Consider the following 20,990-nt stretch of genomic DNA (forward strand, 5'->3'; position numbering starts at 1 on the left):
AGCATGTATTAAAATAGAAACTGATATACTTTCAGCCAGTTCTGATTCCACAAGTGTAGTTCTACAGGTTATTCTATTAGAACGAAAACATGGCTCTTCAATAATGGTATCAACCAACGAGCAAAAAGTTGAAGATAACGTGCATGGAACAACTGATCTACTAGAAAGAAAGTTTGCAAAGCAACAAATAAGAAGCCAGGGTTAAGTATTATTGGGAAAAATACTAACAGCATGCTCAACAAATCCTGTATTACCTAAATTGGCAGACCAGAGCAGAATTTTCAAAGGATGTCGATTCCTTTGAAAACTCTTTTACTTGGTAAGAACACTACACATAAGTAATTAACAACATGACAGCTAAGTAATAGATGACAGCACTGCCATTGAGCAACAGTGTATGTACAAGATATTTATTTACTTGGTCAACGTCAAAGAAGATTTTTTTAAAAAGTTTATTTATATTAAAGACCCTCAGAGTCAAATTCTGCTGATATTTAAGCTGATTGGATTGTTATGCTTAAATTAAATCATGTACATGAACTATTCCAGGTTTGTCATTTAAAGGTATATTTTACATGGTTACATTGCACATATTTGGCTTGATATTCAACTGTTGCAAAGCAGTGGCAAAACTACTGATCACACACTTCACTCAGAAGCTTAACTATACCAAGCACAAAAACCAAATACTTCTTGTAACTGAAGAGAGAAAGCAGCATGCAAAATTTTCTCTGGCAAAGCTGGAATTGTCAGAAGTGAAAAATCCATAGTAACACGGTTTTTCTTTGCAGGGTGAGAATTTTCTTCTTCTTCTCCATTAGGGCGCATAGCATGAGCAGAGTGCCTTCTGAGAAGCTTCTCTCTCTGCCACACGAAGGCATGTCAGAGTCAAGGGGAAAAAGTTAACATGTTGTGACTTGCACAACAAGATCTAAGAAAATGAAATGTGATCAGTATCAACACAAGCTCTAGAAAGACATGACTGAATACCTCATAGCTACTGCAGCCAGAGCTCCTAATTTGTAACAGCTTTAAAAGTGAAATGATTTAGAAAATTCAAACTAATATAAAAGAAATCACCTAAAGAAAGCAGAGCAACTGTTTTTTCAGTATTTAAAAAATGCTATGCATATCGTGTACAGAACAAGATGGAGTGAAGGTGTCTACAAAATCAAGGAACCTGATCTAACTAGAATTCAGTTCTCTCAAGCAAAATTCAGTCCACTTCATCTAGTGCCTTTTCCTAGCAAAGGAAACAACAACTGTTTGCTTACATCTCTACATTGAAAATCTGTTTGTATTTTCTGCAAAACAGCTTAATAAATGCAATGCAAAAAGAGTTCATATGATACTTACTATGCAAAAGAAAAACTTGCATAAAATAACGGCTCTACAGTTATTCTAGAAAGCCCATTCCCAATGGAGATTAGAGAAGTTAACCACTATGAGAATTAAGATGAAACTTTAGGAATACAGGTTGGGGTTTTTATTTTGGTTTTGGTTTTTTTACCTTGTCAAGAGAATTGCTCTTGTCACTGTGTCTTTCTGGGAGACTGTTTCCCGAGTCTGTACTTATAAGAGAGCCTCTTGAGTCAGCATTCCTCACGCTATTAATATTTGGAGTTGATGTGGTGTAGGGGGAAGCTAAAAAAACCCAAAACAATGTAAAAGTCTCCAACAATACATACACTGAAAAAAGTCACTCTATAGTTTAGTCAGACTTCTAAAACCACCATATATGTATATATTTTTTAAAGGAGGCAAAGAGCTAATTCCATTCAGTTACTTTCAACGAAGACAAACTTATCCTAGAGGTTCAGCAAAGTATATCTTTATGTACATACACACAGACTTTTGTACAACTACAAACACACATGCATAAAAACAGATGTAGCAATACATATACACACTTACATGAAGAAGCATGTATATTTAAGAAGCTCACCTTCCCCATTTTTCATCTTTCTTTTTTTATTTTTTTTTTAAATTGAGTAATTGACAACTAATTACACCAGACAAAAAACAAACAGAAAACCACATTAAAGCGACAGACAGGAGGATGCCCACATGTGTGCACAAGCAGCACCTCTACTTAGAGGTGGTCTCCAACATCATATACAAAATGGTAAATTATGGCTTTCTGGCTATAAGTGACTAAGGCTAGTTTTGTCTCCTATTCCTCTGCATCAAGACAAGAACTATCATCTTTGAGGGGGGGAAAAGCATCTTTCTCCAGGAAATAGCTTTAGATTCAAAAAGAAAAGCAAGATCAAAAAGATCCCAAAAGAAAGATTTCATGTAGACTGTGAACAATGACTCATGATGAAGAGCCGATTGCATGAGGGTTCTGTTAATGAAAGTAGCGGTAACATTCACGTATATATGCAGAAAGCAACCAAAATTTGACACGGAACAATAAATTCTCGTAACAAATGAAAAAAGGAAACAGGCTCCTTTTAAAATTATTTTATTATTTTTTAAGTGCTTACCAATGCCAGAGATAACACCAAATAGATCTTTAGGAAGATTGTTATCCAATGTGTTTCCTGATTTTTGTGGTGTTACTAGCTGACTTGCAGTTGGCAAATTAAGCGCATCATCCTTTGCACTCTGGAAAAGAGGAAAAAGTGATTACTGTTTTCCAACATTATGGACTTAGTGAATATGACATATAAAAATATAGCTCTAGATGATAAAGTATATTTCTTTCTTAAATTTTAATTTCTATTAAATATGGTCAAAAGCACAGAATGAGATGTTCAGGTATTTGCACAAGCTTGGAATAGCCTAAAATATAAATTATCTTAGGAAATATTAAAGAAAATGAATACTAGATTCAATTATAAACACTATAAACCAGATATTTCCAAGAACTCAAACTACTATTCCAAACACATATTCTCTTGTTGGAAGGTTATCATGAATTTCTTTCTTAATACCAAATGGAACATAGCATGATACGGTCAAAAATAAAATACATTAATAATTAAATCTTAGATTCAATAACTGTATGCAACTATATCAATATACACCTTCACAAACTGCATTTGAATTCATTCTCCTGTAGCCCTGTTATACTACAGCTGTTCCAAAATCACACTCCTTTAAGGTTAAAAATTCTTCCTTAATTTCTAGAAAATTAATCTCTTTTTTGGTGGTCCATTTATTCCATTTATTTCAGTGTTGGACTGAATTGAAAAATAAGATTTAAGAAGCAGCAATCTACTACCAATATACAATCTTTTCTGCTGAACAACGACAGTAACTACTGAAATTGTTGGGATTTTAGCAAACATAACTAATTCTCTATGTGTTAGATGACAGGGGAGAATCCTCCTGCATAAAAATGAAGCATGTGCAAGTGCCTCCCAGTGCCAGGATCTACAAGAATGGAGGCAAAATGTTCATGCAAACTGACAGACAGACTAAAGAGAAGTGTAACTTTTGAGTAAAAAACAGACAGAATTTAATGAAAACCCCTCTCACAGAAACTGCATCAAGACTAAGCAATAGATATAAATGGAAGGCCATTAAATTGCAGAAACAACAGGTTAATTTTAGTTTCAAATACACTGTTCCTTCAGTTTGTTTGACTGCTCTTCTTCAAACCCTTAAAAAGATGCAGTGTGTTCAATCCTGTGTGGTCTATAGTTTGTACTGAAATATAGGTGCATGCACTGGAGATACAGAAAAAGCAAGATGTTAATGGCAGTATAATCATATGGCATTAAAATAATGCTGTGGTAATCTGCGTGGCCTAGCATTCTCCAAAAATCTTCCGACGATCAGTAAGGGCACTGTAACCTGTATGTAGGACCAAACTAACCAATTACCACGTTAGACATAACTTAGCTTGGTAAGAGAAACTGCAGCCAAAACCAATAAATTACAATAAAGATAATTTAGAGTATCAAATAGAAATGTCACTTACATTGCTGGAAGGGTTAACGGGAAACGGAGACACATCTTTAACATTGATTCGCTGAACATTTTCTATGAGCAGTCCAAAGAGTGGCAAATACATAGTGGCTATTCTTGCCTGATGGCTCTAGAGTATAAACAGATGATTAATAAATTACAGATTTAATTTTAAATCACCAATTATTTTTTTAAGCTATTCACTCCTTAATTACAAAAAAAGAATATTTAATAAATATTTGTCAAGCCAGAGCCTACATTCATACCATCCCTATATTTCATTCTAATTCACAGGTCAGTAAATTTTATTTACTGTTTTAATAAAACGCAGAAAACCCCCTAAATTAATGTGACTTTTGCTAAGACTTAACCAATTAAATTAATATGATGATGGCTTGTAAATTAACGACATCTTCCATTAAAATTTTATGGCTTCTCCACAGCAGATCTGACGTTAAAAAAAAAAAAAAAAGTCAGCAAAATTAAAAATCACTCAAAATTTACTACCATGACTTGTAGCTTGCTTATACTCATTTTACAAATAATAGATGACAGGATAGCAGCCAAATATTAAGTGCTAATGTTTAATGAAAATAAGAGATTTAAAAACATTTGTAAAAATCCGATTACTTTACGAACAGCAGTTAGATTATACTGTGCTGAAACGTAAAAACATGTAATTATGTTAAAAGGTGCTTTGTGCTTTCACTTTGTAAAATCTGAGATTTTCAGATTGATTTTGGTATAATTTTCATACATTTTTTCATCACAGTCTGAACAGGAATAGCATTGCTACAAATTAACAAGTTTTTTGTGAAAGAGAAAAACTTCTTGTATGTGTGCACACTTACTCTATTATTTTGTACTACTAGTATAGCAACATACTTACCCTGGAAGCATATCTATCATCAAAAGAATGCTTTATCATCAAATTCTTGAGCACGCTAATAGCAATCTGCCGCACATCTCTGAACTCTTGTAATGCATTGCCCACCTCCCTGAGAAGCAGTCCAACTAAGAAGTGATTTTTACAGAACTCGTCCGTTAATGAATAGTCCAGGTGAAGGTCTGGAAGTAAAGTACGTAAGTTCTATGATGTATTTATATATATCATGTATAATCATAGTTACTCGTATATCCCTAGCTCAATTTACTGCATAACAATGCATTTATTAAACAATTATGATGTATATTCAAGCAATAGAAGCTGAAGAAATCAAAATACATTATTTTAAAAAAATAATTAAATACTGTCCAATATTCAAAAGTGTTCCTATTCAATTTACCTGGACCAGCATCTCATAGCTCCAAATTCAAATTTTAGATCTATATACAGGTACTGGAAACACAGAATGCACAAAGGCTGCACATATTCTACCTTTCAGGAACTTAGTTATATGGCAGAGTTTAATAGTTAGTCTGTGGTTCAGTCCCAGGTTAGCAAATATGAAGGACTGCAAGCAAAACATGGATTAAGAAGCTTTAGATTTTTGTACTGCAGTTTTAAGTTCCTTTTTCATTATCTTACCCCTGTATCTATTATGAATATAGACTATAGAGCCTCCTAACAACTGTGATCTTGGTTAACTGATATACTCTAAGAAAATAATCCCAAAAATTTGCAGTGTGTAGTAAGTGTAATTAACAGACTGCATTTGCAACACATACGTCCAAATTAAGCCATTTCTTCTCAATATATCAGAACACAATAATATTTAAACAAGATAACTTAAATCGATCTATGGAAATTAAACCAGTATTGTAATACAGTAGGCAATTTCCTGCTACAATTACACAAGACTTTTCAAGAAATATTTATATAATTGGTGTTAATTCCAACAGAATTGAAGTCAAAGAACATTTCATTTGAAATTTCTTCTTAAACCACCGCCATGCAAATTTATTTCATAAAGTATTCCTAGCAGTAACTAACTGTAAATCTATACTAAGCCTCATATAAATATTATATAGACACATACACACACAAAACCCAGGCACATCTGACAGAGTAAAGTCAGACTGCTCCCCCCTTTAGAAGTAATTTTTGTGCAATAAAATAATCCAGTTCATTTATGTACTGAATATATGACAGCTTAAGAGAAACTTTAGTTTGAAGACCTTATTTATTAGAATGCATATATGTTTAACCTTATAGATGAGCAGGTGTTCAAGAGTTGCTCGTATTCACTGTTATTGTTCCATACAGTAATCGGATACAGATGCTACTTTCTAAGCACTTTCATTTTTCAAAGAACTCTTTCAGTAAGGGAATCCATTAAGTCAGAAAGAAACATACATAAGACAGCACAAGCACAGACATTCTACAGGCATTCTTGCCACTCACTTAAGAGCCAGCTGCATCACACGAGGTCTCTTTTGCTTGAGACAGCAAAACAGAGTCAGAAACACTTCCGATAAAGTTTTCTTTCCTGGCTGAACTCCTAGTTCAGCAGGGAGCAGCATTTTACATGGTTCTTTACTGTGTAAGCAGAAACAGTATTTTCTCTAGTTTTGCTTTTAGGATCCCCTAAACCAACAACTCACAGTCTTTTTCTATGGAAATATTTATGCAATGTTGTTATCCAAGATGCTCCTGAAGGCTGAAAAAGCCAAAGACAGAAACAAGTTCTATGCAGCTCCAGCTCTTAGTTCCAAATCTTGTTCTGCCACCTCGATGAAAGTGTTGGTTAGTTATACTCAAATTTACTAAGCCAGCAGAGTCTACTGAATAAATATTTAAGAAAAAAAATAACCTTATCTACAAAAATATGTTAGGCAGGTTTTCTTATTGCTTATAAAAGCACCTTCCTCACCTCTGCTTATTGATGCCTGCTATAGTTCAATGCCTGGAAGAAATTAGTAATATCTTTACAGCCACAAATGCAATAGCTAACATACTATTTGTTTTAGCACAAGGCTAGATGTACCAGGATTCCAGGTGGGTGGAACAGGACATTCATGACTGAGCTCCAGTGTCAAAAAAAAAAATTATGCACATGAGGTAGAAGCAAGAACAAGCTACAAAAAGAGGAATACAGAAGCACCAATCAAGTACACAGGGACAGCACCAGGAAAGCCAAAAATCAGCTACAGCTGCAACTGGTAATGGACATCAATGGCTACAGGAACAGCTTCTACCACATCAGCATTAAAGGTCTAAACAAAGAAAACAAGGGATATTTGCTGAATAGGGACTGTGATTTAGAGACAGTGGACTTGGGTAAGGCTGTAATACTCCATGCCTTTGTTACCTTATCCTTCACTGCCATGGTTTCCAGGCCTTAAGAGTCTAGAGACTGTGACAAAGAGAATTACCAGCAGTGGACTAGGACCAGATCAGGGATCTCCTGAGACACCTCCAGTCATGCAAATCCACAGCACCGGATGAGATGCTGAGAAAGTTAGGTGATGTCATTGAAGACCACTCACTATCACCTTTAAGCCATGCCATGGTGATTAGGGGCCTCCCATAACTGGGACCTCACAATGCCTGAAGGTAGACATTGCGCACATCTGCAAAAAAGGGCAAGATAACTCAGGGAACCACAGACCTCACTTTGGTCCTTGGGAGAGTCATAGAGCAAGTCCTCTTGGAAGCCATTTTTCAACAAGTGAAGGAGAAGAGTGGGAATGGGCAGGATAGATTTACCCAGGGTAAACCATACTTGACTAGCTTGGCTTTTACAATCAACTCACTAGATCTGTGGATAAGGGGAGAATAGCAGATGTCCACATGGTCATTGTATCCAAAGTGGGACATTACAGTCTAGGTCAATAGATACCTAAATGTGCAAAAGAACTAGATGGATCATTGGGCTCAAAAGTTGGTGTTTCATGGCCTGTACCGTGCCTGCAGACCAGCTACAGGAGGAGTTTCCCAAGGTCTATCCTACTTAATGCTGCTTCATCAATGACCTGAAAGAGGAGATGGAGTGCACCCTCATCAAGTTTGCGGACAGGGTACAGTCCACACCCTCAAGAGCAGCACTGCATTTCAGAAGAATCTAGGTTCTACAGGGATGGGTCAACAGAAGTGCAATGAATTCAACAAAGACAAATGCAAAATTCTGCACCTGGGATGGGCAAACTTCCTGCAATGGTATCAGCTGTGGAATGACTAGCTTAGGAGCAGCTCTGCTGAAACACACCTATGGGTCCAGGTGGACAGTAGCTTCAACAGGAGTTAGCATGACACCCTGACAACATTGAAGGCTAATAGCATACTGGGCTGTATCAACAGGATCATAGCCAGAAGTGTTTATTTCCCTTTGCTTGGCATTTGTTAGACATATCTGTAATACTGTGTGTAGTATTTGGGTCTTCTAGTACAAAAAGGATCCTAACTTGAGTGAGTACAGTGAAAGACCACCAAGGTAGTTAGAGGGCTGGAGCATGTACCCTATCAGAAGAAACTGAGGGAACTGAGCTTGTTCCATCTGGATGAGGGAACGCCTGATGTGACCTGAGCAGAAGCCTGGACTACAGACCTAAGTAAGTCCCTTTTAACCTGAATGGGCATATGAAAAAAGTAAAAAGTACACCAAGCCTCACACTGCACATCTGTCTACAGGAGTGTTGCAGGCTTCTGTAGCTAGCGAATTAAAAGCTAACTCATGAAAAAAACCCAAACTTAATAATCATAGCAGGAAAGGGAGGCAGAGTTGAGGATGTAGTTTACCATATGTTTCAATGACTTTGGATAGATTACTCTGCTACCTAAACTATTCCTTTAAGATTAAATGAAAGGATTACCACTTCAGGCTTTCATTTAATAATTTTGAGGTTTCCAACATCTCATGGACCTGAAGTTACACAGTCTACACGTCTAATAATAAAAAGGTGACATCTAAGAAATAGAACATATTCTTCTTTGGAAGAACTTACCTTGGTATCTCTGCACTCTGCCTTTTCCAAATGGCATTGGTAGATTCAAAGGTATGTAGTGCTCATGATTACAGACTACACGGAGAAATTCAAATTTGAATTCAAAAAGAGTCTGCAAAGTAAAAGTATAAATTAAATAACCATGCAGTGATCTGAATAACACATTAAAAACAGCTTTCTAAGACAAAAGGGTGATTTCTCTCAGTCTTGCAGTATGAGGGATATAGACCTGTCAAAGTTCCATATGCCAGTATACGGTAATTCCAGCATAATTAATACTTGTCAACTGGATATAGTTTTATTTACCGTTCCCATTGTCCAAAGTTATTTGAGTTTACTAACATATTATGTACTTATGTAAGAAAAGTTTAGACCCACAAAAGAAATTCTTTGGATATCTGGTACATGTTTTCACCACTATAGTAAACATACAGAAATTTATCAGATACCAATTCCAACTTCAGCCTCTCTCACATTCATGCTTAAAATTTCTGCTTACGGTTGCTCCCCCACCCCTACCACTTTCACAATACAGAAGCTCTAGCATGGTAAAGTTGAATGTGAAGATGGGAATCAAAATATGAAAAAGATTAGATGAAAAAAACCCAACAAAGCCACCACCACAAATGCTCTAGCCACAGCACAGTGACTTCTAACGTAACTGCGAAGAAGTCTGAACACTTAATGCAGGATTCTATCCACACGCATCAAGAAGATGCAACTCCTAAAAATAGTTTGTTTAAAAATACTGAGTACCTTTGGATCTCCTGGGGCAAAGCCGCTGATGTAGTTATTGATTTGCTTGAAAACAAAGCCTCTATCCATAAAAGTAAAACATCTCTGGGGAAAACACGCAAAAACAAGATAGAATTGATTTAGTCACAGCGCTCAGTAGTTTTATTTCTATATTTAGTAAGTTTATTTTCCAGACATAGTATTTCAGTTTGAATGTAAAACACAATAAAACAAGCAAATTAAATGTATGTATACACATACAAATACCAAATTTTCCCCTTAGACTGTAGAATGTAAACAAATTGCAAATAAAAAGCAGTTGAAGAACTCTGCCTTTACAGAAATAAAAATGGCATGCCGCTAGCAGCTTTACCTATCACTATTTCTCATCTTTTCTTCTCCCTACTGGATCTTACTGACTGAAAAAGGAAAGACACTGAAAGTCTGTTTACATAAAATGCAGGCAAATAAAACACTACTCATTGTATGAAGCTTTTGTAGGATTAGAAGGTAGCTTAGATTATATTTGTAAAGAAAAAAGAAAAATCAAAATAGATTTTGGATGAAATATAAATTCATTTTAAAAAATATCACTTTTGAACAGATGGCTTCTTGATTACAAAAGATGCAAATTATACATCAATGCATTTTCACTTGGACATAAAATTATATTTAAAAAACATTATGCATATCCAGTTTTATGTGAGTTGGCTTTAATATTCTTTAAAATCCACGAGAAGCAGCATTATTAAAATATTGAGCCCAAGTCGCTTGTGTACCTACTTTTATAAAGGCAGCAAGGCTATGGTTTGCATTTTTTGAAGCCTCTGGATTGTCTCTGTACTTCTGAGTGATGTGTGGCATTAGCATATTAACAACTGTTTCAACTGCATGATGAAAGGAAGCAGAAAATCTCTGGTTTCGCAACAGCTGGAAACAAATTCAGATAAAATATTTAATATGATTTGTAACACTGAAGTGTTATCAGAAAATTTACTTCAGAGAAGATACAAATAATCTGACAGCGAGAGGAAAGACAAAGATAGTTTTCAAATTTTCTCATTTGTCATTTAAAATCAACATTTTCTTTAAATTCAAGATTTTCCTGAACTTTCTACACTGAAGGGTGAAAAGCATTTGGTTAAAAGAAATTATAACAACATGTGCTAGCATCTGTTATTAACATTCAAGCAAGGCAATCTGATGACAAAACACACAGGTATGAAAGTTCATAAGTGTAATGCATAACTACTTTTCTATACTACAATAAACTTGATGACAGAAGCTAGGGGTAAAAGAGAATCCTTTACCTATCTTCCTTTCCAAAGCAGATACCAGCTGGTTCACATATAGTAACTGCATTATCAGACTCACCTTACCGTCTTAAAAAGACGGTTTTTGCTGTTCTGCAACTATCTCTTTAATAAGTCCTTTACCTTTTGCTGTTGTCCGAGTTCTCATCCATACTTTTCTTTCTCTGGCTTGTCAGCAACTTCAAATCTCAGCTCTTCCAGACTTCAGAATCTTACTCCCCATGTTTCTCAGTTTCCACAATCAGAACTGTTTTCCCTTGCTTTTAGGTAGTAGTTGCCAATTACCTTAAAAGATTTCCTGTACATTCACAACCTCCTCCTTTCCACTCACCATCCTCATTACCTTTATCAATGATTTTGCACATTCTGACTAGTATGGGTCAGTAAGTTCTCTTCAGCTTTTTGGCACTAGAGAGTCTCTTTTACTTCTATAAATCTTACAATCTTTAATAAAGATTCTGTCTTTTGTCTGATGGGACTTCATGACAAGTGGTTGAAGGCTGAAAAAGTTGACATTAACAAAAACTGTTCAACTGTATAGTCATTTTGTCTTTTCAAACTGAAAACTGAAATCAAAACATCCAAGAGCTCCAAATACTTTATCTAAATAGTTTTTTGAACTACATGGAATGCAAAATTCCTAAGCAGATCAAACCATTGTGTCAAGGCCCTACATGTAACTGTGATTACACAATTTTGCTCCCTTTGGGTTTGAACTGTGGCCCAAAGACTCTAGCTTTGTTTTTAATAAATATTTTAAAAAATAGATATTAAGGTTGAAAAAGATCCTTGTCTAAATATCAACAGCACACATTAACGAAATAACAATTAAAAATTAAAAGTTCTGTTTGTGGGTATGCCAGTCAGTGTCCTGTGATATTCTTGTAAGCTCAGTCTTTGCTGGACAGTATTTTTTAAAATACTACGAAATTCTTGCTATAGAAATACTTTGCTGCACCCAGAAATGCATCTTTTTATCAGATCTCATAAGTAGGAAATATCTGAACGCATATTTCATTTATTACTTTACCCAGTAATACAAAAAACCCAATTTATTTGATATTTAATGGGCTTGTAAATCAAGAAGTGATGTTTGCATGTATCCTCATTCCTGGACAAGAGGCGAGTTCTGCTCCTTTTTCTTTCGTGTCACAGGGAAGATGACAATGAGGTTAGTTCTAAAAGTAGAACTGTCTTTTTTAACATGAAATTTGGAGACAACAACAAATATCTGTCATAAAAAGTCACTCCAGTAGTTTATAAGCTATGAACCCTACTTCATGTTATTGCTGGGGAAGAATAAGAAAGAACAGCAGTTCAAGGTGACACACAGCAAAGTACCAGAATCTAAAAGGTGCACGTCAAGATAATTTGTTTCCTTTGTACAACTGAACAGTTCAGATTTGAGGGTTGCTTTTGCAGATGCTATTAAAACTAAACAAAATGTGAACCTGAAATGAGTGGTGTTCCTACACAGGCATACCTCACATGCTGCAACACTCTATTGAATGGGGTATCAATAGAAACCAGACAGGTACATTCCAGTATCAAGCTTAGGGGTTTGGGGATGGGGATTTTTTTTTTTTTGGTTTGGGGATATTTTTCCTCTTCAGGTAGAATTACTGCATGCTTCTATACCTGTAGGTCCTAACAAAAAATGTGGCAACATTTTGGTAGTTTCAATGCTGCTTAAGAAAATCTCTGCATGAACAGAGCTTACCTAAATAATTTTGCATGATAGAAAGATTACCTAAAAAGACATTTTCAGAATTTATGATCATATAACCCCATGTAACAGACAAAATTTGATGTAACTAGTTGATGTAAAACATCACTGAAAGGTCATAATTCCTAGACCAATCTTCAGCAATATAAACATACACTGAATTGGCTCCTGTCTACATCTTTCGGGTGCATTTTACTGAAAACCCCAACCTTGCTTAAAAAAACCCTAGAAATTGATCTCAGAAGATCACAGCTTTTACAGCATGTTATTTATAGCATAGCATAAATTACAAGAGGAACTGCTCAGTATTTCAAGTACACCAAACCTGAAGCCATTAGATCTCAGCTACTGGCTGTTATTACTAAAAAAAGAAAATAATCAGTGCCTTCTCTCACAGTTACTTAGGTCACTTAGACATCAAAGAGAGAAAGCTTTTTCCAAATAAAAGTAATGGTTATGCCTGCTCCAACTCACACCATAACACCAGGTAATCAAATCTATCTCAGGCATGTGTAACTGACACACTATTCCTTTATCAACTTTGTTTTCCCTAAAATGAAAGTCATGTTAAATTGAATTTGTTCCTCAGATGTACACGCTGGTGCTCTACAAATATAATTATTAGGATTACACGGGTCAGTAAAGACACATTAGCTTTGAGTAAATGAGTCAGTATAGCACTTGTGGAGGAAAAAAATGGTAATAAGAAAACATAAAAAGATAGGAAGAACTAGTAGTAATGTGAATGCTCATCAATGGTAGTATACCATACTGTACAAGAGATCATAAGGGAGAGGATACCAAAACCATGGACACTGGCAGAGTCATTCCGAGAAGTAAATTACATTTGGTTTTTTTGTTTGTTTACACAGATTCCTGCTTTAGAAAAAGATTACATTCTACTGTACTTATTTTATCCACCATCTGATCTCAATTTAAAAATGTAATCCCTGTTGTAAGGAAGTTATAATTAAATTAAGGAAATGGGTTTGCATGGCAGCAAGTTAGTGGTTTCTCTTAAGTTTTTTTTAAAGCAATAAGATGTTTCCAAACTTGTGAGGACTTCTGTAAGTTTGTTAAGATCAGGAAAAATTATATAAACTTTGTTTAGCCAAGCAAAACCAGCATGCCATTGTTTTTTGGAGTATCACCTAGCAATTTCAATATAAAACTTCCTCAAGCTATGCCAAGTTTCACACACACACTATGTTTTGAAAACCTTGGACAGATGCACCACATTCTGTAATTAGAAAAACTGCATCCTTCTCTCAGAGCTGAATACTGCAAAATAAAAAGTACTATCAGGTAAGTACTGAAACCAACAAAATTTTTTTCAGGTTTTTTCAATATAATTTTTTATAAAATTTTAATTCCATTCCAGAAGTCTCTAGAAAAATTCAGCTTTAAATGAGAAGTAGTGTTTTCTAAGACTATACTTCCATTTCAGCTGAATTAATTAAATGAATACAATTAATTTCACTGATTATAAGCAGCTCAAAATAGTGGGGTGGAATAAGAAATACTCCATTCGCAGAGTGAAGCATGAACTCCTTCCTCAAGGAATATCAAACCAATAATGGAAATTTAAGTTTAAAGGTCCAGTTATTTGAACAGATACTATGAAACAGAAAAAAGTGAAGAGCAGAAGTCTATCTAAATATTTTTCTTACTTCAGTTTGAATTAACGGTATTACTATTGATTAGTGGTAGAAAAAGTTGTCTTTTTGCTAGAAATTTTGAGGAATTCTCAAACAGCTGGTAAGTTAAAATGAGTAAGAAGTTTGACATTTTAAATGCAAAAGGATGCACTGGACTACATGGACAGCAAACCTTTTGCCTGTATACACACATTCTAAAACCCCCTAAATGAACAGCTGTCACACTTCCCTAGACAGTTTAAGAATTTAGTGATAAAAGCTTGCCTTTTTCCATGCTTCAGAAGGTACTTAAATCTGTAGTACTAGTACCATGTAAATAGTCGATTTCCCCCCCATCCCCTTAAACTAAAGGCCTATTTCTAGATTAAACAGACTACAAATAGCAGGTAAACGTTTATGTCCATACATCAGACTGCATCAGGTTGTTTTTGGCAAAATGTCTTCCCTGACAAGTATCTAACCTCCTTTAAAAAAATCTGCCAATAAAGGTCCCAGAATTTCCAGAACCACTGCTCCAACTAAAAGCTGAGATTTTATTAAAACCAAAATTATTTCACCTTTTCTTTTTAGAAACAGAAAGGAGATCACAGTCATCTTCATATTTTAAATTGAGACAACTCTTTTTTTCTTATATAAAACCACAACACAGCAGCTAGTGTCTCATGATGCTACCAGCAAAAATTTGAGGTCCTCTTCAAATGCAAATTATGTATCAGTAATTTGTGCTAAAATGAATCCAGTTGAATACAGTATGAAGGCAGATTTTTTTATCTACTACTAGATAACAGTCAGTCTGGTGATATGATTTAATTCTCGTAACTAAAAGTAAACCAGAAAAAAAAAAAACATTTTCATTCTGTATTAGTATTCTAAGAAAAAGCGATGGATACTAGGATTTGGACATCAAACACATTACTTTTAGAGAATATCCAATGATGAAAAAAATCGTTTGACCAATTACCATATGGAGTTCACATGCTTCTTAAATGAAAAATGAATCAGTAGCTTCTTTAAAGATTAAGTCTATTGAAATAGACAAAGTCCAGACCCATTGAACAGGGACTCAAACTTGCTGATCATACCACAGCAGAACAGTATTAGGTATAGCACTAAAGCTTTTTTTGCTGATCATTCTGCAATTGTTTTTTCCCCTGTGTACTGCAGACTTCCAGTTACGCTCTAAATACACAGTGAAAATACTGACAAAGATTTCAGAACAACCTGGTACGTTACTCAGCTGGGACTATTTTGTATACTTGAAACTTTACATTCAATACTTTTTTTAATACAGAAGTAAACAAACTAAAAAGCTGTCATCAATGTAAGAAAAATACCATTTACAGGACAAGCTTGTAGAAAAATGCCTATTTCTAAAATTTTAGCACTCTCCTTCCAACAGAGGAAATAACATAGAATTAAATATTGATACTTCTTATTGTATACAGAAGGACTGTAAACTGCATGATTTGCTGTTCTTAGTCATTTTATATCACAGCTACTGTATTGCTCAGGAAAAAGCCACAGATTTTGGGGTAGTACTTACACTAAAGTCCACAGTATTATCTATTGCTTCCAGCTTCACTGTGCCATAAGTATTAAGAAATCTTACTAGAGAGTCTGATGATTTACACAAATTGCTCTACTGTATAGATTTTAAGGGGTTTCTATCCTTTTATAATAATGTTAAGTCTAGCCCTGTAGCTTTTTCCATCCAATATTTCAACTGATTTCTCCTGCTGCTTGGCTCTTTCCCTCACTTTCTTACAAATAAAGTTATTATATAGAAATCATAACCATGTATATACAAAACTTTCTTCTAATATGGAATAAAAATATGTGAATGGAGAAACAAGAGCCTATACAAATTCTCTTTAGAATATTTTTTTTGCAGAAGTTGACATACCTTCACTTTAGAGTTTTCTATCAAATGCTGAGCCATTGATTTTATCAGAACATCAAAGAAAAACCATGAATACTGCAGAGAAAAGAAAACATCTTGTAAAATTGCCACATGCATTCAACAACTATTTCAATACACTTAGCTCCTATTCTTCAGTTATGACCAGATAAGAACATGAAGTAAAAAGCACAGTTCAACATATACCTTAAGTAGCTTGTTGCTTGTAAGAAAGTCAGCAGATGGCTTTAAAATTGTCGTCATTGACTTTGTCAATTCTTCATGTACTGTCTTATATTCAGAAGCAACATAGGGTTCAGCTTTATAAGCATACTTGGGGAGGAAAATCAGAATAAAACATGAAACTATGACATAATATGAAACAATTAAAATTGAACAGATACAACTGAATTTAAATATGCTTTTTTTAGAGAAATAAAAAAAAACACATTTAATTTACTTTTACCTACCTTGACATAAGATCTCAGGTAGCTATCCAAGCCTTCTTCATGACACTGAGCAACAATATGGATAATGACTCTAAACAGAAGTCAGAAACCAAGTAAGCCTACAAAGCAAGCTATGATTGCAATAACACAAACGCTACTCAGTTACAGATTTACGTGATAACCCAGTCATCACCTAATCTCTATGAAGCACTTCAAATTCTTTACCTTGTCACGTTGACTGCAACTTCCTCTTGAGTTGCTCTGGTGAGAACTCTAAACAACTGGTTTAGAACAGTTGGCAGGAAAGCTATCATCACATGGCCTTCCATAGCATGAAGGCTCTAAAAGAAAGCAGTAATACTGTGAGAAACAATGGCATTTAAATCACAAGTTCTAAACCAATAAAACTTACTGCAAGTCTTTTTCCAAAAATACACACTGCTTGCACTATTTGGTGTTAACTACCTGACATACTGCATAGAAAGCAATTGAGAATAGTTTCCAACATAAATATTTGGTAAATGTTTTCTACATTAAGGTAAATTAGGGGTAAAAATTAGGTTTTATTAAAAGCATTTTAAAGTAGTTATTCATACTTTCCTTGAAATGCATACTAGGTCATGTTTCAATGCAAAGGCTATCTGTGTACGCCACAGCAAGCTGACACTGACACTCTGGTATACTTTGTTATTTCATCCACCAATGCAGACACTTAGCAAACACAAGTTCCACAAAAACATACAGGTTGCTTACCTGTGGTAAATGCAATATTAGTTACTGCAAAACAATAAACTAATACGTTAAAAAACAGAATGAACTAAAATCCTTAACTACCTAATGCTGGAAATCGGAGTCAGCGAATTACTAACCATTCAGCTTCTTCATGATATGCCTTTGCATTCCATCACAAACAAAAGATATTATAGTCATAACCACCCTGACATAAAAGGCAGTGTATGGCATTTCATCCTACATTGTTTCATGCCACAAAATTCCCTCGAGTTCTAGGGAGTTTGAGGGGAAAAAAAAAAAAAAAAAAAAAAAAAAAAAAAAAAAAGACTGAATGTGGTGAACGTGCATACAGACAACACATTGCAAACATTTAGATTCAGTGTTAACTAGCTGCCTTGTCTTTGAATGTTTGCCTGCATGCATATTCAACACTATTTAGAACTCAAAACAGTCTTCCTTCCTACATGATCTGTGATTTTTCTTGGAAACAGCAGTTATATGCTACAGTATCTTTTCTATAAGCCTTGCATATCAGAGCATTGGGTAAACATGCAAATAGTACTTTAGCTCACTTTTGTCCAGGATGCAGAAATTTCTTGGTAAAGGTGATGTTTTAAGTAGGACTCTGAAATGGACTCATAACACAACTTCTGACGCCTTTGAGTATTCAATTACACTCAGACAAAAGACACCAGAAGTAGCTGTGCCCTTTGATCTCTCAGGCAGCAACGGAGGTAACTGCAAGCAGATGCCTCAGCTTATGAGATGCTAAGTGGTGCTTGGGCTCATGAAACATGAAGGAGAGCATACAAACACCTCGAATCAGGTAAGTCTCAGAAAACCTTTAATTAGAAGTGTCAGGTGGTGCTTACACAAAATCCTGTTAGGGAGGGCAAGAACAGAAAAAAAGAGAACAGGACAACATTATCAGGTTTGGTAACCCAAGTTACTCTGCCAGTAGCACACCGACTTCGTGGAGAAGAGAAAATCTTAAGTATTTAAACATGTTATTGCCACTCCAGCATAGACATTAGCTGCAGGAAACTGCCACCAGAGAACTGGAATGTTGATCTTTAAGGAACATTTAGCAGTCAGGCTGGCCAAGTCTGGCCCAGGCAGGTACAAACTGACATACAAAAGGCAAACTCTCAATACACAGGAGAAGTAACAAGGATCTGGGTCCCTGTGAGGCCTAGCTAGACAGGAATTCGGCCCAACAGAATTGAGAATAGCCATAATTTGTAGTAGACACAGAAGATAGCATTAGTTTTCTGTTAACATGAAGCGAAGCAATAAAGTCAATCTGATGTGTTAATCTAGTGGTGTGGAACATGTTCACAGAATCATAGAATCATTTAGGTTGGAATAGACCTTCAAGATCATCAAGTCCAACTGTTAACCCAGGACTGCCAAGCCCACCACTAAACCATGCCTCTAAGCACCATATCTATGTGTTTTCTGAATGCTTCCAGGGACAGTGATTCTACCACCTCTCTGGGCAGCCTGTTCCAATGCTTGACCACCCTTTCAGTGAAGTATTTTTTTCCCAATACCCACTCTAAACCTCCACTGGTGCAACTTATGGCCACTTCCTCTTGTCCTGTCACTTGTTACCTGGGAGAAGAGAGCAACTCCCACCTTTCATACTGTACAGTGAGAGTGTTCTGGTGTTTAGTAACAAGCAAGAGCTGTAATGAGGTTCTGCAATTGCATTATTCTACCCCAGGAATTTTGGCAAGACACGGTCTTGTCACTGAACCTAAAGATTTTGCTGATGTAAAATTAATGTAACAATAAATAAATCATTTAAGCAAAGGAGTAAACTACCCAAACAGATTACAGTATATGTGATTATATACAACGGAAGTAAATCATGTGATCTGGGAGTGATCCAAAAAGTGGTTTTTTGAGCTTTCCCTAAAATGACGCTTTAATACCTGATAGTCACTTTGTTCTACCAGATTAACAAGAGTTTTAAGTACCAAGAAGAGAATCAAGCCTTTGATCCAGCCTGTCTTTTTTGACAGTCAGCAGGTAGCAAGATAAATCTCAAATTGCCATGCTAGTCCTTGAAGAGATTTTGATTATATCAGATCCAAGTAGAGCTCTGGTAAACTTAAGAAACAGTGGGACCTCTTGAAGCACTGTGAATCCTGATGAATCAAACAGGTCAGAAACTGACTGAGGGTTGTTTACAACTTCAGCTCCTGAGGTAAGAATCAACCAACTGCCCACAAAGTACAAGGTCGTTCCATTCCTCATAACATGAACAGTCACTGCTGCCAGAACCCTGGTAAAGAGGCTTTCTATGGTGTGCAAACTGATTTTTTAATTGTAGTGATTCAGACTTGTTATGTATACAGAGATTTTAGTAATAATGGTTCTTTTCATTTAACATCTGACTATTCCTTTGACAAACTGATCTATATTACAGCATCAAAAAGAGAAAATTCTGTTTTTTCACCTGAACTTATCAATAAAGACATTCAATTCCCTGAGTTCCAGCATGGGCAACAAACCTTCCTTTCTTCTTGATACCAGAAAACCTCTGCCATTTTCTCTGGCACCTCAAGCAGCAGGGAACTCACATCCGTTGAAAAAAAGTAATGGAAATGATACTGACCATTTTAAAGAGCTTTGGTGAGCCACAGGTCAGACTAAGACCTCTCATTCACACTGACAGATACTCAGAACATACCATCTTATTATGCAGAGAGAAAAAAAAGAGGCTAGATTCCAATTATAAAGTTTCAGTGTCCGAACTGATCTCAAAACTACTACCAGAGGACAAGACGGCAAAGCTGACCCAATGAGAAAAATGCCTTTTATGACTAGGACTGCTAAAAACCTGGATGATTCCATTGCAAGAGGACACTGAATACCAATAACTGTAAATTCCCTGCCAGAAAAGTACAGTCGGAAGTGAGAGGTAAAGAGGTTCCCTTCTTCAAACAGAAATCTCAGGCTGCAGGACCCACAGCGTCCCAGAGAGACAGAAATCCCCTTGACCCCAAGGCAAGATGAAACACTCTGAAGTGTGGTGAAGAGGTGGTTCTCCTCTTCTGAGATTTCTTCAGGGCACAAACCACATATACACAGTTAGAAAGACTATATTTTGAAAAGCATCACGATGACAGAGGATTTCCAAGTGTGGTATCAGGGAGGGATTCTGCACATAAGCTGTCTCCAGCTACAGTAGGACCTCTTGATGCTGTAGAGAGCTGACTTTGAAATTTATCTAGGGCAGGAAGTATCTTTGTGTTCTTTTTAAACTGCACATTCCATTAATAATGAGACCTACAAAATGTCTGAAGCTCCTCAGTTTTCCAAAATTATAAATACGTAATATAATCCGTTATTCACTATCATTTTATACCTTAAGGTATTTTACAAGATCAGTTCCTAGTGCACGAGCTCCAGACTCTGTTTTCTGACAGTACTGAAAAAAGTTATGCAAGTGCTGGTCCTGTCAAAGACAGAAAGAACAAGAAATAAAACAATATCTAATATTACTATTCATAATTCAAAAAAGAACACATTAAAAATATTTGTATGTAGAAATGCATATGCATGTACATAGATTAAATTTTCAAAAATAATTTAAGTGCACTACTCCAAAGACTAGTCTACTCTACATGTAACATTATTTTTTTTAACCCAGATAAGAAATTTCCAGTG

At 35.6% G+C, this 20,990-nt stretch overlaps 1 protein-coding gene across 14 annotated transcripts in view; it reads right to left on the reverse strand.

Annotated features, from left to right (window-relative positions):
- The window catches only part of DOCK9 (dedicator of cytokinesis 9), a 128,859-nt gene that overhangs the window by 37,488 nt on the left and 70,381 nt on the right, over positions 1-20,990 (reverse strand). For all 14 annotated transcript variants that reach the window (XM_055702072.1, XM_055702069.1, XM_055702074.1 and 11 more), the window contains exons 23-34: positions 20,689-20,778; positions 16,806-16,921; positions 16,602-16,671; positions 16,339-16,464; positions 16,138-16,209; positions 10,321-10,467; positions 9,559-9,642; positions 8,803-8,914; positions 4,808-4,986; positions 3,932-4,048; positions 2,490-2,610; positions 1,511-1,644 (exon numbers count right to left, since the gene is read on the reverse strand). In XM_055702072.1, the coding sequence (XP_055558047.1) occupies positions 1,511-1,644; positions 2,490-2,610; positions 3,932-4,048; positions 4,808-4,986; positions 8,803-8,914; positions 9,559-9,642; positions 10,321-10,467; positions 16,138-16,209; positions 16,339-16,464; positions 16,602-16,671; positions 16,806-16,921; positions 20,689-20,778 (1,368 nt within the window). The remainder of the gene's footprint in view (positions 1-1,510; positions 1,645-2,489; positions 2,611-3,931; positions 4,049-4,807; positions 4,987-8,802; positions 8,915-9,558; positions 9,643-10,320; positions 10,468-16,137; positions 16,210-16,338; positions 16,465-16,601; positions 16,672-16,805; positions 16,922-20,688; positions 20,779-20,990) is intronic.

Source organism: Falco cherrug, chromosome 2 (genome assembly GCF_023634085.1).
Source record: "Falco cherrug isolate bFalChe1 chromosome 2, bFalChe1.pri, whole genome shotgun sequence".
NCBI lineage: Eukaryota > Metazoa > Chordata > Aves > Falconiformes > Falconidae > Falco > Falco cherrug.